The sequence below is a fragment of the Canis aureus genome, chromosome 25, assembly GCF_053574225.1.
Source record: "Canis aureus isolate CA01 chromosome 25, VMU_Caureus_v.1.0, whole genome shotgun sequence".
Lineage (NCBI taxonomy): Eukaryota > Metazoa > Chordata > Mammalia > Carnivora > Canidae > Canis > Canis aureus.
In genome coordinates this window covers 37,150,668-37,174,123 of record NC_135635.1, presented here as the reverse complement: position 1 = coordinate 37,174,123, position 23,456 = coordinate 37,150,668, and the positions used below count along the sequence as shown (strand labels likewise).

Genomic DNA, 23,456 nt, shown 5'->3' with positions numbered 1-23,456 from the left:
TTTATTTCGTGTGTTTCATTTTTTTCCTTTTACTAGAATATAAAAGGCATGAGGATAGCAGGCATTTTTATCCTGTTCACTATTATGTTCCTAATACACTGCAGACAACTGGCTGGTACATGGTAAATGCACAATAAATATCTGTTGAAAAATGGAACAGTATAGCCACTTTTACCTTGAAGATACAGAAGTTTAACCAGAAATTAACTTGGCTATTCATTTGTATTTTATCAACACATCCTGTGTGGTTTTAAACAGCCATGCCTGAGTAAATTTTGAGTATTTTTGGGCTTCCTTTCAGTTTTTGTATATTGTGCCTAGGAGAAATATCTAAGGCTAAAAGTATTTTCCATTTCTTTTATACTATTTTCTGGGTAATATAACATTAAAATATGGAGAATGCAGATGGCTATATGGTATTGAATTACAAGAATCGTTTCAAATTCAGGCAGAAATATAAAGGTAGGAATATTGTCTTCCCTCATTCCAATTCTGGCTTAAAATTGCATTACTCTCTTAAAAAGATTAATATCTTTGAATATTTTAAAGAATTAAAATTAATTATATTCTGGGACTTAAAAAAGATCATAAATTGTCTATGATACATTGTTTAGATTTGTGCAAACATGAAAAATGCAGTATTTTTGCAAGCCACAAAGACAGATACTAATACAATGATGTATAATCCCCTCAATGTTATAGCATAAGTAAAAAGTATAATTTTCAAGTAAAAGGTCAAAAATAGCATTTTTACAGAAATTATTCATCTTACAAAATATAAGATTCTTGGATGCAATTATATGGGTAGGATATATATATGAAGATACCTACCATCCTGGGAAAGTAAAAATCTAGTACTAATGATGGGAGTAGCAGGGATTCTATAGTGTTTTATAGCATAAAAAGCATTTTTATGTATACATATTGTATTTTTTAATCTTCACAAAAGATCCATAAGATTGGCAGAATAATCCATTGGAAATGAGAGAAGGGCAAAATAAAACGAACTTTCGGTACTTAGGGCTGTTATATTTGGGTCAAAGTTTGTTTCTGTGTTTGCTTGCTTTTAGATCTGTCCCAGATTCTATAGATATGTTTAATAAACAATGTATTGATATCTAAATTAAGTCTGTCTATAATGAATTTGTAAAGCAATCCTGTTGAAATAGCCATGATGTAGGCTGGGACAAGGGCCAGGAATCTGAAATTGTTGTTGACAACCACAGCTCTACCCTCTGGACTCTTGTTGAACATCTTCATGTGCTATTTGTTTCTAAATATCAGGAAGCAAACACGTCCTTTTTCACTAGTGACCTACTCTGATGTAGTAAAAAAATAGGACCATTGGAATCAAATCGACTAAATTGGATCCTAAGCCCCACAGAGTAAATGTGTGGCCTTGTGGGAGATCTTTTTCTTTTTAAATCTCATAATTCTTACTTAAAATAAAGCCAACCTCTCTTATGGTAGTTTATGTGGATGTTAAACTAAATTATTGACTACTTTTTCTTTAATTTCGAAGCCACCTTATAATAAAGTGAATAAAAATGTATAAAATCTGAGTATAGGTACATAAAATATGAAATAAACATCTATTTACATTGTGAGCGAAAGAAGGATAAGGCAAGAAAAATAAATTAGGACTGCAATTAGCAAAATGTGTGTAATGTCAGCATGTTTGTGCTCATTATAAATTTGTTTCTAAACTTCTTTGTTTTGATGAGTAAGTGAAGCATTATTAATTATTCAGCTTGCATCATAGTCACACCTATGCTTAAGACAAATGTGATTAATCCTGGTACTAAATCCAGAAAGAAAAATTTCTGATTATAAAGCAGATATAGATAACACAATAGTGCTCTTGCAGGAGTGATAACAGATTTCGCAGAATGATTTCTTAATATTACTCCAGATATTGGCCAATGGCCAGTTAAGAATTCCAGAATGGGCTATGGTAATGCACTTTAGGTACTTAACTCTCTCTTTATCTGGATTTATGTAGTATGTATATTTTGGCTTATATGTATAAAAATAATTTTTAATTTATAGCTATAATCTTATTGGGAACGAGCTTAAAATTTCTCTTTCTAGCAAAATTTGGAACCAGTTAACTGCAGATCTCTATGCCAGGATTGGTATCATAAAACCACAGAAATGTATTTTGAGGATTTTCAGCCAAGTAGAGGCCTTTTTACTTTTGCTAAAGCAGAAGTAAAAGCAAGAAAAAAAAAACTTTTTTGGATTTATTCTGTAATACAGACAATTGATCAGTAAATTTCAAAAGTTTTACTCCATACAGGACATTCTAGAAGTGTGTACTATACATAATCAGATGCATTAAGTCCTTAAAAATGAAAGTAAAACATACACATAGTACTCAGATTTGAGAAACAGCACTTTTTATTATAACTCAAAAGTTAAATTGTGAAATGTACAACCAAGGTTTGGTATTAAGTCCTTGCTTTTTTATAAACTAACAAAAACTGAGGAATAATCATCTGAATATCAGATTATTTGACTTGCTCTTTGGCCAGGATGACAAATTGACTAGCATGGCTAGATTGAGACAATTTTCTACGATATCTGCATGCAAAAGGATATCTGTGTTCACCTTGTTTGTGGAGAGTATATATATCCAACTTGTTCAAAAGTGCTCAGATGTGATAGAAAATACATAAAACTGAAAGAGAATAACTATATATATTGAATACTAGATGTATAATAAACCCTTTAAATCATTGGTAAGTGTACAAGTGGAACTGAAGCATTTACTGGACAAAGTCATGTTACTCTAATGGTTACTCGCTCGTGTGTTGCCACACTGCGTCATAATTAGCTTCATTACCTTGCATTTCTTTGTCACTGTAACGATTGTAATGACAAAATTTTCATCTTACTGCACAATCAAAATGGTATTGATAGGAATGAACTCCAGAGGCCGGGCCTGAGCAGAGAGGTGGTCGCTTGGCCTAGTGTTCAATCGTCTGACCTATACCTCTCAACTTTTGCCCTGTTAAATATATGCTATGTCATTAAAAGCTTTTAAATCTAAAAAATATATATATTTATATATATCTTGTGTGTGTATATATATGTGTATATGTATATATATATGTATATATATTACTACTCAATGTTTTTAGATGCTCCCTGTTTCCTCCTTTGTGAAGGGATCATTCCTGCCAACTGTGACCCAAGGGAGTACTGTGGCATGAATTCTATATAAGTGCCATTAATCAGAGATCTATGATGCTTAGACTGACACCGATTTCTGTCCAAAAAATCATCCAGGAGAATACAATATATCATGTATAAAGGTGAAATAGCATGAATATTACTAGTATTGTGATTGGTATATAATAGAAGTTCAATAAATGCTTTCTTTCTTTTATTTCTAACAATGAGTTGTCAAAATAAATAATACATGTAGTACATATGCACATGGCAAGGAATAATCCAAAATAAAATTAAGAAAAATAATTCCATTTATAATAACTTTATATATATTATATCTAGAATTATTCTAGATATAATACATTTATATTATTTAATATATTGTATTCTATGTAGACAATATAAAATATACATTTTCTTTTATATTTTATATATTAACATAAATACATATATAACACTACATTAACTATAAATTATGTATATTATTTACATAAATTCATTAACAAATAAGTGAATTTGTTAATAGAATTTAATAAATCATTTTAAGTCATCAAGACCATCACCAAATAATTAACAAAACAAGACAATGACAATACAACCCAACATGTTAAATAACAGTAACATCTCTTTGGATTTGGACTATAAATATTTTTCATTTTCAATTAATCATAAATTTTAGTGTCACTTCTATAATAAGCATGGATTATCTTGTAATAAAAATAAACAGGAACATTTTTATAAAGTGAATAATCAAATAAGCTCTAATCTTCACCAAAAAAACTCAATATTTTAGGTTTCTCCCTGTATCTACAATATTATTGTTTTATGCTAGTTTGCAGCTGCATTGGGATCCTTATTTTTATGATCACACTGATTTGCCTGAACTTTTGGGGTGAGTATGGAGTTTTTATTTACTTTTGCACTTTTGGAACTTATATTTTAATTTTTAAAAAAAATTATTTCAGAGAAGAAAGAAAGAGAACATGTGTGCACAAGTGGGGGGGAGGGTCAGAGGAAGAGGGAGAAAGAGAATCTCAAGCAGACTGCCCACTGGGGGCAGGGAGGGATCCTGATAGGGAGGCTTGATCTCATAATTCTGATATCACAACCTGAGCCAAAAATCAAGTTGGACACTTAACCAAGTGAGTCACCCAGGTACCCCAATTTTTAATTCTCTTAATATCAAGATCAACTCCACATTGTAGCAATAAATTGGTAATATTCAAAATTACTTTAAATGTAAGAAAAACTAAGAAAGTCAAATACAAAATTAACATTTATTCAACATCTTTTCTTATGAAGAGCCTCCACTAAAAAGTTGACTCATTTTATCAAACATTGGTGATGTATCTTGACAAAAAGAGTATGTGTTCATTGGTACTATTTTCAGAGATTATGATTTAAATGTACCAATGTGATGGTTTAAAAAGACAAATGATCCATTTAAAAATCATTTTAAATGTACTTCTGTGACTTTTTTACCCTAAAGTGATATTTAATGAGCATAATCTATAGTTGTTCTTTTTGAAACAACTAGACCAATTCCAATTCATGAATTTCTATAATTTTCTCTTTTTCTCTTGAAACAGTCATTCCTAAAAATGTAGGGCTAACATGGGTTCTATTTTATATGTAATATTGACATGGAAACATAAACTCTAGTGGCCTTTGAGATGAGATGTTTGAATATGAGTGAGTCTCAAGGCAACTTCACTGAAGAAGACAAAGAAGTAAAGGATCTGTTTTTGTTTTGAGTGATTAGATTTGTTTTTGTATTTTTCCTAATACAACAGGGAAAATATCAGATATTTTAAAGACCAACTAAATATTCTATTTAATGTATTTTTTCTGTACTTTATACAGCATTTTTACTGGGAAGTTGTCAACCAATAATATTCCTCAAATATGTTCAACTTTTACTTGAAATCAAATTCTAAGAATATGAAATTCTCTACCTAGATAACAGTCAACATTAGATGACTGATATTAGTTTTCATGAGTCCATCTAAGTAAGCATTAGTATCTGCTAACCAGCAATTCTAGTTGTACATTTAATAATTATTAGATTTTTTTTAAGCCTTCAAAATTCAGGACATATGGTCTCTTTTAGGCACTAAATATGGTATTTACAGGCTACCATTGACCTGCTGAGACTCACTTCTCTTTTCTGTAATATGTAAGTGATAAAATATATAACTGGTGCAATAATCATTGCTTTAGAGAAAGATGTTATTGAGAAGAAATCAATGAAATTTGACACACTGATAAAATATTAGTAGGGACAATATTTTTTCCTAGTGATATTATTCTAACAAATTAATAGCAATTTCAATATTTGTTTCTATTAAATTTGTGCTTACATTTGACCAGTTTAAAAATATTTTCCAGGTTCAAAACAAAGTATTGACTATAAATATTTACATCTACTCTCTCCCAAGTTTCTGGATTAGACCAGCAAAATGTATCAAACTAGAATAAATTAATAAGAGCACGGGGTATGAAAAGGGTAGAACATTGGAAAGGAAATGAGAGGCAGTGGGGATAGTGCTATTGGATTAATCAATGGAGAGAATCACAGTGTAAAGAAAGTACAGCAAACAACCCTATGCAGATGAAACTATTTCTTATGGCAAAACCCTGGCAGGGCTCTTTTTCAGAAAGGAGAGTACAAAATGTAAAGAGAAGTCTAAAGAAAAGTAATTAGCTGGAACACTTTCTAAGGAATGCTCTTTTAGATTGTTGTCTTGACAACCTTTTACTGCACTCACATAGTAGCATTTGCCACTATATCATACCAAAATCAAAAAACAAAAACAAATGAGATACATAACTAGAACAAACGAGGTCTCCTTACTTGTGGAGTGGTGGCTGGTACAAAAGGCATGTGTCCCCTTATTATGGTTCTGGAGTGGAAAAAGAGAGTAGTGTAGTGGTTTACTGCATAGCTTGACTGTTTCCTGTGTTCTTTCTATCTAAAAATTCGTGGTAGCTAATGAAATATCCCAGAGTATAGAGAAAAGTGTCCAGAAAAAAATCAATAAATATCAAGAAGTATAAAAAAATCTGAGACAAAGACACAAAATATTGTCCATCCAGACAAGATGTCTCTCTAAAAGAATAGGGGGAAAAATAGACATGAAATAATAAAATAAATATGTATATTTATATATTTGTATATTTACATATTTATATATTATAATTTTTTTTCAGGAGAAAAAAAACAAAGCCCCAAACCATGAGTTTCCAGCTTATAGGAGCCTACCAAATTCAGAATAGGATATGCAAATAGATATAGATAGATGATAAATGGATGGATAGATAGATATAGGTAGATAGATACAGGTGTATAGATAGATAATAGATAGATAGATAGATAGATAGATAGATAGATAATTGATCTATCCACTTCATATTTCAGGACATCATGGATAAAGACATGATCCTAAAAGTTTACATAAAGAATTAGTTTCTCCCAAAGAGAAACTGGCATCAGATTTTTAAATGTACATAAAAGGGCACCATTGTAGTAATGCCTTCAAATTATGAATAAATTTGATTTTAACTTAAGTTTAAAACAAGAATAATCAAGCAAAATAATTTTTTCATGCATACATTTGGAACAAATAAAGAAGGGAGAGGTGTGTGTGTGTGTGTGTGTGTGCTGATTTTAAAGTAAAACTAGTGCATGAATGTAATGAAAAGGGCAGCCTGGGTGGCTCAGCGGTTTAAACGCCTGCTTTCGGCCCAGGGCATGATCCTGGGGTCCCGGGATCGAGTCCCATGTTGGGCTCCCAGCATGGAGCCTGCTTCTCCCTCTGCCTGTGTCTCTGCCTCTCTCTCTTTCTCTCTCTCTCTCTCTCTGTGTGTCTTTCATGAATAAATAAATGAAATCTTTAAAAAAATGTAATGAAAAGACATTTCACGTATCAGCTGTTCTGTGTTCCTGGAAAACAATGAATTCAGGCTGTATGAAAACAATCTACAAAAATGCTACAAGATGCTAAAGGAAATTGATATGGTAAAAGGAGTTTGTTTGTTTGTTTTTTTGGTCTAGACCAAGAAGAAATAACTTTAATTTAAAAGTTCAGCAGGAAAAAGAAAATAATATACAAAAAGTAATAGATATGGAGTTTAAGAATGCACATAATATTTAGAATTGTTATCAGCACCTAAAGAGTAGGAGTAGATATGGTAAAAAAAAAAAAAAAGGCTACTTCTCAGGAAAGAGAAGAGTAAAAATAGTAGAAGAAAGGGACTTTGAATTTTAATTGACTGTCCTTGTTTTGTTCTTTTTATTCTCACATACGTAGGTTGCTATTCATTTTCAAATGTTTCTCACTATATTTTTTTCTTTGCACTGAGTACAGACAAAAGAATGGATTTCTCCCAGAAAGTAATTATCAGCCTTCTAGCAGGTAATGTTCCTTTTTGTCTGCTCTATGTCTGAATGAAGAGATTCCAACTGGTCACATGAATTTAGGCAGATTATACAGGAATTTTCTAAACTTTCAAGTGGGATATAATACCTACATCATAGAATATTTAGTGTATTAATATTAAATATTAAACCAAAGTTGATGGTTAATTTTAGTGTTGACTTGGCTGGGCCACACACAGTACTCAGATATTTGACCAAAACTGGTCTAGATGTTGCGGTGAAATTACTTTTTAATAAGATTGGCATTTAAATTAGTAGATTTTGAGTAAAGCAGATTACCTTCTATACTATGCCTGGGTCTCATTCAACCAATCAAAAGCCTTAAGAGAGAAAAAAAAAATACTAAGGCTCCCCAATGGAAAAGGGAATTGGTCCTCCAGACTGCTTTTGTATAGGAGCTTCAATATCACCTCTTCCCTGGGTCTCCAGCTTGCCAGCCCATAATGCACATAAAATAATAAAGTCTACTTCATAAGATATTATATTTTGAGATTTGGATTATGAAAAATAAAAGTAAAGACTTGTATAATAAATCTCCATGTACCTTTCAAACAGGATCAACATGTCAGTATCTAATCAGTATTAATTATGTCTTCCCCATCATCACTCCCCAAACCAGATTACATTAAAGCAATGATCAGCTTGATACCTGTTAGAATTTAATATTTAAATATATCAGTATGTAATTCTTACAGTTAAGGGCTCCTGTTGCTTTACACAAACACAATACCATTATACATCCTGTGTTACTTTTCTCTGGATATGTAACAAATTACCACATACTTAGCAGTTTAAGACAATAATTATTTATTACCTCACATTTTCCATGGGTTGGGAGTCTGGGCACAATGTAGCTCAATCTTCTATTCAGGGTCTCATAAGATATAGTTTAGGTGTTAACAAGATCACACATCTTTCTCTAGCTGAGGTTCCTCTTGCAAGCTCATGTGGCTTTTAGTACAATTCAGTTACTCCTATTTGTAAGACTGAATTCACTTCTTTCTTGCTGGCTGTCATCCAGGGCAACTGTAATCTCATATATAATCCCTTCATTTCTTTGCCATGTGTCACTCTGGTCTCTCAAAATATGAAAACCCAATTCCTAAAATAGAAATTACCTTTCTCTTTAGAAAAGACTCAGTCCTGTTCTTAAGATCTCACATCTGATTAAGTCAGGCCCACCTGGGATAATCTCTTCATTTACTCAAAATCAACGGACTGGGAACCTTTCTGTAGTCTTTAAAATCTTCTCATCTTGCCAAACTATATAACTTAATCATGGGAATGATATTCCATCATAATCACAGTTCTGACTCCAAAAGAAAGGGAATTTCATACAGAGGATACACTAGAGGGCAGGAGTCTTGAGAGATTTTAAAACTTCCCTAAGAATTTTTTAATCCTATCCACCACCATTCCTAAAACAAAATCATCAATAATGCTTAAGATCGTTTACTATCCAGTCAGCGTTAAAATGTCTTTTTTGTTTCTTTCATTTGATTTGTTAGGATCAGAATCAGAACAAAGACCACAATTGGCATGTGGTTAAAATGTCTCTTGTGTCTCTTAATCTGTAGATCCTCTTTACCTACTTCTATTTTCTCTTTGCCATTTATTTGTCAGAAAAAGAAGAATGGATCATGGTTATGTATAATTTTTCATATTCTGGATTTTTCTGCTCGTATGTCCATGGTGTCATTTAACATGTTCCTCTATCATATAGTTTTAAAAACTAAATATGTTAGGAAACCCACCTGGCCCGCTATAGTGGCTCTATGTGTTTGTTGTTATTATTATGTAAAGCATCTGAGACAGGAATTGGTACAGAGTGTTGCTCAATAAATATTTTATTCCATCCTCATCCCCAGGATATTTCTTCTTATTTTAAAAGATAACACTTGAACCTGAGTTCACTGTAATAATTCTTTTGGACAATTGGTATCCACATTTTGTATCCTTTTTTTTTTTTTTTTACATTTTAATATATTACACTAAACATTTAGAACATTTTAGTGTGTTTTGCAGCTCTACAACTATACTTTATTGACCACTCTATCAATAGTCACATAATGCAATTACTTAGTCCAAATGACCTCTTCTTGATAATAATAGTAAATAGTCTCTTTCAAGTCATAAACTGAGAGGAATAGTTGAAGTCATCTTATACTTTTTAATGCACAGCCTATGTACTGGTATAATTGACAATAGATTTGAATTATCCTGAGTCTACAAATATTTTATAAAGTTATAATTATTCAAGATTGGCAGTGCTTGCCCTGGTACAAAATATATCAATGGTTAAGAATATATATGACGTTTTATATATTCAAAATTATTCCTTGATAGTCTTCCTCATCTGTACTGATGTTACTTTTATTTCCCATCTTAGTTACACATATTAATTCAATGTCCTAAAATAAATTTTTATAAAAATTTAAGCTCATATATGACAAACTAAAATATTAGCAATGAAAAATATGACATGCTCTTTAATTCAATCATTCAACAATTAAATACTATAATAAAAGGGCTATATGATAGGAAATTCAAAGATGAATATGACAGTCATCTTGACAACTCTCCAGTCAGGTAGAAGACAAGGAGATGTTCACAAACAACTAGGCTAAGGACTTTGTTTTTGAGATGGAAGTACAATTAAACCGCACAATTTAAGTTTAATTTAGATGAAGAAGGAAGGGAAGTCTAAGGAGGGTCTATTCAAGTTCAAGGAGACACTGTGAATGAAAAGCACAGGAAAGTGGATCAAAATATCCAGGGCAATAATGTAAGTAATGCTGATGGTAAGCAATCTCGTGAAAATGAAGTTCAGGTTGTAAGGACAACCTCAAGAAAAGGAATTAGATGAAATAGTAGAGATTAAGCAATAAATTCTCACTTATGTTAGTTATAAATAATCAAAAATATTAAATATTTGTTACTTCTAATTATGGGGGTCAGAAGTCACATTCTTCTTTCTCCCCAACCCCTGACCCCAAATCCTGCTTCTATTCCAGAAATATACAGATTAATGAATTAATCTCATTCTTCTTCTGCTAATAGAGCTGCCCTTTAATCACATATGGTACTATTCACACTTTTTTGACTGTAAAGTCTAATTTTCTTTCTATGTTTTCCTTTAGGAAATAATTATTTGTGCTCAAAAGACTGGCTGCTGAACCAAGAGAAATGCTACATGTTTTCAATTTCTTCTAAAACTTGGAATGAGAGTCAACATTATTTTTCTTAGAACCACCAGTAGCTTTATAATTGTGCTTCTGAATTGGCTTTCTGACATTGAATTGCAATCCAAATTTGTAACTCTGTGGGAGAGAGGATTGTTTCTGATTCTTTCTTTTGAGGTGAGTTTTTCCTTCTAGTCATTTTGCTCAGTGCAGAGTGGCCAAAAACAAGTTGTACTTGATAGAAGCGTGAACTCTTCTCACTGTAGCATTCCAGCTGTTTTCTCTTTAAATCTCAGACCGAATTCGTAGGTTTTCAGGATGATTTGAAAGTTATCTAGGTAACTTGTTGGGGACAGGTGACTTGGGGACCCTACCCTTCTGCCATCTTGCCCCCTCCTCCGAGAGTCAACATGATTGTGCAAATCTACAAGCACATTTACCAGTGATCTAAACTTTTAAAGAGCTGGTAAGGGATCAAAAACAGAATCTAAGTACCCAAGGAAGAATTGCTAGGTGCAATTCTAAGAAGCATGGGTGATTTAGTCATTGTTTTGAACATTCATTAGTCATTATATAATTACTATTGTTTATTTTAAAAAAAAAAAACTATTCTTTATTAAAGAAATGATTATAGGGTATCCCTGGGTGGCTCAGTGGTTTGACGCCTGCCTTTGGCCCAGGGCACGATCCTGGAGTCCTGCGATCGAGTCCCTAGTCAGGCTCCTGGCATGGAGACTGCTTCTCCCTCCTCCTGTGTCTCTGCCTCTCTCTCTCTCTCTCTCTCTCTCTCTCATAAATAAATAAATAAATCTTAAAAAAATGATTATATACCATTCCATCGATGTCTGGCATAGTGCCATATTCTATAGAGAGCACTGAAATTTTTTTCAATAAATTAATAAATGAATATACTATTTCCTTTTAAGGAGTTCATACAGAGGACTTTAAAACCTGGAAGTCCTGGTTGGATTGGACTATATGTTACATCCCCAGGAAAATGGATGTGGATAAATCAATACCCTTTTGTGGAAAAAAAATGAGTAAGTAATTATTTGAGAGGGAAGAATGGCAGCAGTGATATTGTTTTATTGATAGAAAAGTATTTTTAATAAGCTTCCATGATGTCCAGGCTATTTTTTAAATCTTTCCTCCTCCTTCTTCTCTTCCTTCTCTCCCTCCTTTTCCCTTCTTTTCTTTTTTATAACTTTATCCCTTTCTTTGCTTCCTCTCTCTTTTTTTAACATGTACTAATAATGAGAAGTAGGATAGAGAGTGCTCACTATGATACCTGGAAATTTTAATAGCTAAGAAATGATAATGACTATAATTTTTAAGCCCATTAGACCTCATTTAAAATAATTTCAGCAACTATCTACTGTATAATAAATGCAAGGTAAAATTCCCCTATAAATAAAAGCATTTGGAATGTATAAAAACATCTCCCAAGCAGGAATCAGAAAGCAGGAGTTTGAAATTTTGCCCCTAGAATATTCTAAACTTGGAGTACCAGGGTGGCTCTGTCAGTTAAGCATCACACCTTTTTTTTTTCACACTCTTTTTTTTAAAGATTTTTTTATTTATTTACTCATGAGAGACAGAGAGAGAGATAGAGAGAGAGAGAGAGAGAGGCAGAGACACAGGCAGTGGGAGAAGCAGGCTCCATGCAGGGAGCCTGACGTGGGACTTGATCCCAGGACTCTAGGATCACACCCTGAGCTGAATGTGGCACTAAACCGCTGAGCCACCTGGGCTGCTCTAAGCATCAGACTCTTGATTTTGCCTCAAGTCATGAGCTTGGAGTCATGAGCTGGAGCTCTGTGTTGGGCTCCCTGCTCAGCAGGGAGTCTGAGAGTCTCTCTTCACTCTCTGCTCCTCTCACTGCTCTCTCTCTTTAAAATAAATAAATAAATCTTTTAAAAAGAAGAATATTTTCCTAAACTTATTGATATAAATTTCTTTATCTGTATGAAAAGAATGATGAAGCTTCCCTCACAATGTTCTTGGGTGAACAACATGAGATAATGTATGTAAGAGTGCTTTAAAATTCTTTAGTGTCACATACAATTTATATATTCTCCTCTATGGCCTTGTTTTCTTTACACATCACTAGAGCACCTTCACGTATTTTCCTTATCATAGAATTAAAGTCAATGAAGAATATAACTTCATTCTTTAACTTAAACTTCATTCTTTAACTTAAAAAAAAAAAAGTCCCCATGAAGTTACTGCTTTGCAGCTCCCGTGATACCTATTACCACACAGTCTTTACCAAAAACTTACATTTTAGGGGTGCCTGGGTGGCTCAGTCAATTGAGTGTCCAACTCTTGGTTTCAGCTCAGGTCATGATCTAGTGTGGCCCCTACCATCAGGCTCTGCGCTGGATATGGAGCCTGCTTAAGATTGCCTTTCTACCTCTTCCCTGTCCCTCTACTCTCCCTCTCCAAAAAATTTTTAAAAAGAGAGAAAAACTTTTAATATCTAATTACATTTTATAGAAAATTATTTTGCTGTGTGGGGAATGAATAGATGGAAAGTGAAACTGAAATTGAAGTTCAGTCAAAAGACTATGATCAGAGATAAGGGAAAGACAGTAGCAGCCTGGCCCAGGAGTGAATGGATATAGGGACTGGTCTGGAGGTAAAACTTGATGATTACATGCAACTCAAGGGTTGAGAGGGAAGGAAGTGACAGGGATGCTTTTTACTCTTCAGGCTAGAACTTCTACAGTAATATTCTTCAGATAAGAGAGACATCCCAGGAGAAAGAGTGTGAAGGGAAAGCAAATCAAGAGTGCATGAATACAATCACTGAAAATAAAAGAAGAATCTATTCTAAAACCTCTGCCACATTTTGGCTGCTGAAGAATTACCTATACATGTTTGGCTGAATAAGAGTTTAAGAAACATAACCATTATTTTAAAATAAGTGCTCAAATGTCTATGCTTTATCTCCTAGTTTTCTCATAATTGGACCAAAGGATCACAAGCGCTGTGCTCTCATAACAGGAAATCAGGTATATTCTGAAGACTGTAACTCCAAATTTAATGGCATTTGCCAAAGAGATGCTTTCTGAACATCAAAAGCAAATCTGCGTTTAAATAACGATTTGGAATAAATGCATGTGGAAGTTAATGGTGCCTATCCTTTTTTTTTTTGTGGAATGCAAGTTTATTTCTTTTCTATGTTATTAAAACAAAATTCAACTGAGTAAATTTAAAGATCTAATTGGCTTTATTCAATGATTCATGAACTGGGAAGCATCCCATCTAACAAGTAAAAAGGAGCTCTAATGAGCTACAGAAAAAGGAAGGTTTTAAAGGCAGAGAAGGGTGAAAAAAAGGTAGTAATAAACAACAATAAGAGATTATTTGGGGCAAGGTCACCTTTCTTTGGGGCACTACAGGGGGCTATCAGGTGGAATTACCTCACTAGTGTTAACCAGAAAATTCTCAACCGACTAGTTAAGATTATATTCCTGGGGAGATGAAAACTGCAGATTAGATATTAAGTTTTGGTTTGGTAACTTGGGCTTACTATTTTGGGCCTGTTGTCTCTTTTTTGATATTACAAATATAACATTTTCAAATAGTCTATATAGAAATAATACTTCAAAATGATGAAATATAACTTATTTTTAAACAAGAAAACATGGTTTCCTATTATTTCAATGTTTAAAAAATAATTAAATTTGATCTTCTAATCTTGTCTGATACCCTATTTGTGTCCTATTTCTTAGGTTCTAACTCCTGAGCATTTGGTGAAGCAATAGACTAAGCACATAGATATAACATTTTTTTCTTCAAGGTAGGCTTTTCCCCCAAGGTAATTGTCTTCAATTTTTATCAAAAAGAAATCAGACTTTCAACTGGTATTAAATACTCAGATGTTGTAAGCATGAGATGTCTATTTAAGGTAATATACAATCTTGTTTTTAGTGTGATTCCACAGCTTATTTCCCTTTAATCAAATTTATATATGATTTATATTTAAAATTGTTATATTAAGAATGACCCCATTCCCTTAGTTTTCTAACTAAAATTCTACACAAAGTGAAGTTTCTTATTTTCCTCTCATGTATTTAAAACACATTTGTGTTTCAAAATAGATGCAGTAGTTCCTGTCTATTATTATATAAGTAAGGTCATTACTTAATTTCTCCAAGTTGACAATAGTAAATTGTAAGCCATCAGGAATTTATACCCTAGTAACTGCAAATCAAAGAAAAAAAGAGGATGTATTACTCTAAATTACTAAAGTTTACAAAATTAATTTGTAACCATGAACCAACTTTACAAATAAAATCTATATTATGAATCAAATAAAACTTGAACTTAGACTAAGCCAGAATTTATTAATCCAACTGTAATACACAATGGAATCCAAAAAATTAATTTTTTCAAGTTTTCTGGGTGATAATATCATACACAGATATAAATGCTCATACTTGATTACATGTTGACACTGGCCAAATCATTTGCATTCCCATACAGTGCCAGGGTAAACATTGACTAGTAGGCAGGCAAGAATCTCCTTTTATCAGAAAGTTTCAACTGTATCTAATTAAGGAAGTAAATCTCCGTTAAAGACATGCAGAAAGGGCTTATTTGTATGTTCCTATGTGTTTGTAATGTAGACATTCTCTTTTTCTCCCAGCTTCTCTACCCTACTCTTCCTCTTTTGCCTATACTCACATTCTTTCCTGCATTCATAGATTATGAGTAATTTATAGTTATCTAGTTACCCATAAAAATTCATAATTACCTAGGCAAGAATTTAAACTCAAGCTAATGTAACATAGGTGGTTTTGATATAGTTTTTGGAATGTCCTGCAGAATTTTCGCTTTATGACTGCACCCAGGGATATGTCATAAGCCCATCCTATTTTCTTTTCCTTACCTAGGACATTGATTTTTTTCAATAATCTATTGTTTGGCCACTTTTGATATTATTATTCTAGTTTATATTCTATTATCTAAGCTTTGTAATTTTTTTAATTAAAATATAATAGACATACAATATCCCATTAGTTTCAGGTGAAATCATAGTGATTTCATATTTTTGTACATTACAAAACAATCCCCATGAGTCTAGTTACCATCTCTCACCATACAAAGTTATTATAAAACTGACTGGAGAAAAATTAGAGAGGAAGACAAACCACGAGAGACTCCTAACTCTGGGAAAAACACAAAGGGTTGCAGAAGGAGAGGTGGTCAGGGGGATAGGGTAACTAGGTGATGGGCATTAAGGAGAGCACACAATGAGATGAGCGCTGGGTGTTATACTATATATTGGCAAATTGAATTTAAATAAAATTAAACAAAAAAACAAAAAAACCCAAGGTTATTACAATATTATTTTCTGTATTCCCTATTCTGTACACTACATTCCCATAACTTATTATTTTATCACTGGAAGTTTATACCTCTTAAACTCCTTCACCTATCTCACCTGCCCCCTGATATTTCCCTCGTTTGTCAGCCAATACTTTATTTCCTGTATCTATAAGGGTGTTTCTGTTTTGTTTTGTTTACTCATTTTTTTCTATTTTTTTTGGTTCCATATATAAGTGAAATCATGTGTTGTCTTTCTCTGTCTGATTTTTTTCCACTTAGCATAATACCCTTCTGGTTCATCTATATCATCACAAATGGCAAAATTTCATTCCTTTATATGGATGAGTAATACTCCCTTGTGCATGCATATATATATATAAGATATATATATATATATATATAAGATATATATATATATATATCACATCTTTATTCATCCATTGATGGACACAGGTTCTTTCCATATCTTGGCTACCATAAATACTGCAATGAATATAGGGGTATGGATATATCTTTGAATTATGTTTATTTTTTTCAGGTAAGTACCCCAAAGTAGAATTGCTGAGTCTTGTGGTATTCTATTTTTAATTTTGGGGGAGACCTCATACTGTGTCCCATAGTGGCTATACCAAGTTATCTTCTCATCAACAGTATACAAGGATTATTTTTTCTCTGCATCTTAACCAACATTATTCTTGCTTTATTTTTTATCTTTGATAATAATCAATCTGGCAGAGATGAAATGATCTCATTGTGGTTTCAATTTGCAATTCCCTAATGATATTGAGCATCTTTTCATATACCACTTGGCCATCTATCCTTGGAAAAATGTCCATTCAAGTCCTCTGCCCATTTTTTAATGTCTACTAAGTCCTCTGCCATTTTTAATCACTTATTTTTAAAAATTTCAAGTTATCTTTTCATTCTGTTGATGGATTTTTCTTCACTGTGCTACAAACCCTTTAGTTTGAGTAATCTCAAATGCTTTCTCTGCATCTATTGAGAGGATCATATGGTTCTTATTTTTTCTCTAGCTGATATGATCGATCACATTGATTGCTTTATGAGTGTTGAACAAGCCTTACATCCTGGGGATAAATCCCACTTGGTCATGGTGAATAATCTTCTTAATGTACTGTTGGATCCGCTTGGCTAGTATCTTGTTGAGAATTTTTGCATCTGTGTTCATCAGGGATATTGTCTATAATTCTCCTTTTTGGTGGGGTCTTTGTCTGGTTTTTGAATTAAGGTGATGCTGGCCTCATAGAATGAGTTTGGAAGTACTCCATCTCTTTCTATCTTTTGGAACAGCTTTAGTAGAATAGGTATGGTTTCTTCTTTAAACGTGTGATAGAATTCCCCTGAGAAGCCGTCTGGCCCTGGACTTTTGTGTCTTGGGAGGTTTTTGCTGACTGCTTCAATTTCCTTCCTGGTTATTGGCCTGTTCAGGTTTTCTATTTCTTCCTGTTCCAGTTTTGGTAGTTCGTGGTTTTCCAGAAATGTGTCCATTTCTTCTAGATTGCCTAATTTATTGTCGTATAGCTGCTCATATGTTTTTCAAATCGTTTCTATTTCCTTGGTATTGGTGGTGATGTCTCCTTTTTCATTTGTGATTTTACTAATTTGAGTCTTTTTTGTTTTTAATAAAGCTGGCTAATGGTTTATCTATCTTATTCTTTCAAAGAACCAACTCCTGTTTTTGTTGATCTGTTCCACAGTTCATCTGGTCTCTATTTCATTGAGTTCTGCTCGAATCTTTATTAACTCTCTTCTTTTGCTGGGTTAAGGTTTTATTTGCTATTCTTTCTCCAGCTCCTTTAGGTGCAAGGTTAGCTTTTGTATTTGAGTTATTTCCAGTTTTTTGAGGGATGCTTGTATTGCGATGTATTTCCCCCTAAGGACTGCTTTTGCTGTATCCCAAAGATTTGAATGGTTGTATCTTCATTCTCATTAGTTTCCATGAATCTTTTTAATTCTTCTCAATTTCCTGGTTGACCCTTTCATCTTTTAGCAGGATGGTCCTTAATCTCCACGTGTTTGAATTTCTTTCAAATTTCTTCTTGTGATTTAGTTCTAGTTTCAAAGCATTATGGTCTGAAAATATGCAAAGGACAATTCCAATCTTTCAGTATTGGTTAAGACCTGATTTATGACCCAGTATGTGGTCTGTTCTGGAGAAAGTTCCATATCATTTATTTATTTTAGCTTTTTTTTGCCCTTGCCTGAGGAGACTGGTCCAAAAATAATATTCTGACGTCAAAGAGCTAACTGACTATATTTTCTTCTAAGAGTTTTATGGCTTCAAGTCTTATAGTTAAGTATTCAATCCATTTTGAATTTATTTTTGTATATGGTATAAGATAGTGGTCCAGATTAATTGACTATATACATGTGGGTTTTATTTCTGGGCTCTCTTCTATTCCTTTGATTGATGTGTGTGTTTTTGTGTCAGTACCATGTCTGATTACTATAGCTTGGTAGCATGGTTTGAAATCACAAAGTGTGATGCCTCCAGCTTTGTTCTTTTCTTTTTCCTTTTTAAGATTTTATTTATTTATTCATGAGACACACACACACACACACAGAGAGAGAGAGAGAGAGAAGAGGCAGAGATATAGGAACAGGGAGAAGCAGGCCTATTGCTGGGAGCCTGTTGTGGGACTCCCTAGACTCCAGGATCATGCCCTGAGCTGAAGGCAGACTCTCAACTGCTGAGCCACCCAGGCATCCCTCCAGCTTTGTTCTTCTTTCTCAAGATTGCTTTGGCTGTTCGGAATCTTTTATGGCTCCATACAAATTTTAAGATTCTTGGTCCTAATTCTGTGAAAAATGCCATTGATATTTTGATGAAGACTGCATTGAATCTGTAGATTGCTGAGTAAGCTTTATAATTTAATGTATAATTCCATCATTGATCAGTGATGATTATTGACAGAGTTAGGATCTTTATTGGTGGATTTTTCCCTGTTTTTAGGATATTATTGAAGTATATGCTTTTTCATAGGTAATTCTCTTGTAACATTTCTTTAAGTCAAAGTTATTATTGTTAGTATTTTGTAATATTTACACATAAAAAGCACTTATGTTTCTCTAACTTTTAAGCTAAGTAAACGCTGGCTGGCATATCAATATAGATATCTTTAAATTTGTGTCTTGAGGAAAGCCATGGTGGCTCAGTGGTTTAGCGCTGCCTTCAGCCCAGGGCATGATCTTGGAGACCCGGAATTGAGTCCCATGTCAGGCTCCCTGCATGGAGCCTGATTCTCCCTATGTCTGTCTCTCTGCCTCTCTTTCTATGTCTCTCATGAATAAATAAATAAAAATCTTTAAAAAAATTTATGTCTTGAATTGATGAAGTTAATTCATTTAATAGTTTTTAGCTCCTTTGTTTAAAATTTGCAAAATTCTGTAGTAGCATAACAAGTGAGAACTATTGCCTATTGAGACCTTTCCTTCCTTTCTGAAGGGTGATAGTTATTTTCAGTTTTTTACTCTATTAAAATTTAGGTTTGCTGCAAATCCACTTGATATCAATAAATCCCCTAGAACTATGGACTCCATCAGCATTCAGAAAAGCAAAAGATCAATTCACACTAATTCCGAACCTAAAAAGAAACCACTAAAATTAGTTTGGGAACCACTTAAAACTATAATAAAAAATAAAATTAAGATTTGAGTGATCTGAAACATTCTACACAAAACACTGAGCTCCATACTCACTCATCACTATATGCTACCCAAAAATATTTGGTACATCAAAGGAATAGAATAGCTGAATGTAGGTATTTAGTTATTAGTATAATTTGTAACTTTATTTCAAACAATAAGTAGCAAGGCAGCTATAGTATAGATGGACATGGATAAGCCATGAATATAGATATAAATCAGTATCTATCTATATCTATCTACATCTATTTCCATCCATCAGGAGAGACCGTCTTTGCTCAATTGAAAGATCTTTGGAGTTTTTTTAAAGCAGTTTCCTAGCACATTTTTAGCTAACGTTCCGTTTTGAAAGTAAAGCATAAGATTTATTTTCATTTGATGCTTTTGAAACATATTGAGGTAGAAACCAAAGAGACTAATTGCAATATTGTTTTTTTAATTCTCTCTGTTGATGATCAAATTTTTCCTTCTTTTTTAAAAGATTTTATTTATTCATGAGAGATACAGAGAGAGGTAGAGACACAGGCAGAGAGAGAAGCAGGCTCCATGCAGGGAGCCTGAGGGACTCCATCCCAGGACTCCGGGATCACTCCCTGAGCCAAAGGCAGACGTTCAGCCACTGAGCCACCCAGGTGTCCCTCCTTCTTTTGTAGTAAGTGTAATTCGTCTTATTTTACATAGTTTAATATTTAATTTGTTCCCACTGTTTATCTAGCACTTAATCAAATTTAAGGCAGGAGTACACGGATACAAAAGAAAAGTCACACAGTCCTTATTTCCAGGTGCAATAGTACTTAAGTGAGAAAACATTCACCTGGTAACAGTTACGTAAATAAATAATGTTGTTTATAATGGACACATGTAAAGTTAAAAACAACTATGTGGTCATTTATTCTTTAAAACAAAGGGAACTTGTGTAAATATAATTAATTTTTTAAAAACGTAGAAGTAAATACATGTGGTTTGGCTTGGAATTTGAAAAAAAAGTTGAATTTGAATTAGCAAAAGAAGTGTATACTAGAAAAGACTTTGGTAATAAAATAAAATAAACAAAAAGAAAAATTTCACTGTGTGTCACTTGGTAGAAGGAAGACAGGTTGCTCTAAGGTATGTTTCATTGTGTAAGGGCACATGTCACAGGGTGAAGATTAAGAAAAGTAATTGCACAGAGAAAATGGAAATAATTATTTATAATAATACAACTTAAAATTATTTAAAAAGTTTTTACAACACTAGAATAAAACCTTTCCTACTACATTTGAAACTCACCAAGGATTGAGTGTGGTGCCATTTGTCCATTTCCAAGACTCTCCTTGTTTTCTGTTCAATCCAATCCAGTGCATAAAAGTTCCTGCATGCCTCCTCAAAAATTCCTTTCACAAAAGTCAGGGCATTATCCATTACTTAATATTTTAGGATACATTGCTGAACATGTTTCTCACCTCAACTTTCCCATCTTTTATGATTTACATCCCAATCTGCATGGCCAACTGCTTTTATAGCAATAGGTAGGGATATTTAGGTCAGTTTAATCAGAAAGATTTTTACTTTGCTCTTTTACTTTTTAAATGTCTGTAAGCCATAGAGTGACTTTCCTCAAGTCACGGCAATTCTCTGAGCTACACTCTCTCAAGTTATTTTTAGGAGTAATTCCTATTTCTCAAATGAGAAAATGATGAGGAAAACATATTTGAATTCATTTTCTTCAAGTTCAACTGCATAGACCATTAGTATGTTTTAGTCACAGTGAATGACAAAGACTATAAACTGATATGTTGTTATGAGTGTTTGGATGACAAAATTGGGGGCTGAGCATTTTCTGTAGGAACTGGTACAGAAAGTTCTGTAAGGGTAACAGAGAACTAATGCTTCTATTTTGTTTTCTACACAGAACCTTTCAAAAATCACAGAGGAGAGATTTCAGGGGGAAAGGGTTTAATAGAAAATATAAGTACTCTTAAAATGGGAAAATTAAATCATAAACTACATTGATCTTTTAACAATGCTGCCATGCAGTTGAAAATCCAAGCATAACTCTTGATTCTCCCCAAATTCAACAACTAATAGTTCAATATTGACAGAAAGCCTTACTGCTAATATAAACAGCTGCTATATATATTATATGCAGCTGAAAACAATCTGCATGTGTGTAGACCTGTACAGTTCAAATCTGTATTGTTCAAGGGTCAACTGTTCTTTGATTAGATACCAAAATAAGAATGTTACTGCTATTGTATGTCTTCTCATATAATCAGAAATCAAACTAACTTCTGGATAATGTGATTTATTGCAATAAAACATACTGAGTGATGGACTTAGTTTCTCTTTTCTTAGCTCTTTGTTATGTATAGGTTTGGACCACAAACCTATTAGTTTTCCTTACAAACAAACCTCTTTCCTCACCCTCACCTGGTGCTCCTGTAGTCCAGATCCCTCATCCTTTGCCCTTTTTCACTGCTGTTTATGATCTCATTTTCTTCAAACTGTGCTCAGACCCTCATCCCTCAGACCCTCATCCTAAATTCTGAGAGCCCTGTCTGTTTTTCAGTTTTAATTTTTCCAGGCTATTCTTGCAAAATAAAAATGTAAAGATATTAAAATAATTTAATAATCTTAGAACATCAAATAAAGACATTTAGCTATATAAATAGCATGCACTGTGATTAACGATATAGCATCACTAGCTAATTTGCCTACATTCAAATCTCAGTTCAACAAGTCCTGACTGTGTGACAATGGCTATGTTACATAATATTTCTGTGCCTCACTGTCTTCCTCTTTAAAATGAAAGTATTTGTATATTTACTTCATAGGCACTGGCTGTAGAGTACATGAGTTTTTATAGTTATAGTTTTTATAGCTTAGAACATTGACATATATTATAATAGAATATCACTTTTATCATTTTCATTCTCTCTTTTTACAAAATTAAGTCCTGAAATAATTAAGAACTTTCCCCTTTTCTTACCATATCCTCCTGTGTGTCAATATGAGCAAGTTTTGATCCCTGTGAACTGAAAAATCTTTTACTGGCTGTCCAATTTTTGGTGTCACCAGAAAAATAGAAACACTTCTTTCCTACTCCAATCCATTTGCCTGAGCATTCCATAGTTTGGGTACATTTTGAAAGTTTTGCAAATACTGAAAAAAGAAGAAAATAATCAAATGAAAACATAAGTTGAAGAGTGTTTCAACTCATTCTGATTAAACAGTTTCTTTTACTCTCATGGTTTGCTGTCTATAAAATTAACTTCACTTATGGGATGATGGATGAATTAAATTCTGCTATCTATAAGGAAAACCACTTAATGGTCAAGCAGTCCATAATTTATCCAATTTCCTTGTCTTCTACTTTTAAGGATGGAACTGCTAGCTATTCTATATTGACATCCTCCCCAAAACAATGTGTAAAATTCAGCAATTGACAGAGAGCCAGAGACATGAATACAATTTAGGCCTCACAGACTAGGGTAAGAAAGGTAGGCTTACATTTACCTTGCAGAAATGAAATGGTCATATACAAGAAAGGACACCCAAGATAGGGAAGTAAAACTCAACATACCTGACAACAAATCATTGATATATGACTTAGTAAAACATTTGTTCTACTTCACCAATATTCAGTGCCCAAGAAGCTGGCATTTTTAATAAATGATGAA

The 23,456-nt window shown here is 33.1% G+C and overlaps 2 protein-coding genes across 3 annotated transcripts in view; one reads left to right on the top strand and one right to left on the bottom strand.

The window, feature by feature from the left end:
• CLEC2B (C-type lectin domain family 2 member B) overlaps nucleotides 1-22,903 on the bottom strand; it is a 54,708-nt gene extending 31,805 nt beyond the window's left edge. For both annotated transcript variants that reach the window (XM_077871110.1, XM_077871109.1), the window contains exons 1-2: nucleotides 22,766-22,903; nucleotides 21,067-21,170 (exon numbers count right to left, since the gene is read on the bottom strand). In XM_077871110.1, the coding sequence (XP_077727236.1) occupies nucleotides 21,067-21,096 (30 nt within the window). In that variant the 5' untranslated portion in view covers nucleotides 21,097-21,170; nucleotides 22,766-22,903. The remainder of the gene's footprint in view (nucleotides 1-21,066; nucleotides 21,171-22,765) is intronic.
• Nucleotides 393-13,868, top strand: KLRF2 (killer cell lectin like receptor F2). The gene is made up of 8 exons (XM_077871896.1): nucleotides 393-462; nucleotides 3,968-4,066; nucleotides 7,542-7,589; nucleotides 10,753-10,839; nucleotides 11,256-11,260; nucleotides 11,721-11,819; nucleotides 12,768-12,817; nucleotides 13,751-13,868. Exons 1-8 carry the CDS (start codon nucleotides 393-395, stop codon nucleotides 13,866-13,868), a joined length of 576 nt encoding a protein of 191 aa, XP_077728022.1.
• Nucleotides 22,904-23,456: the final 553 nt, after the last annotated feature.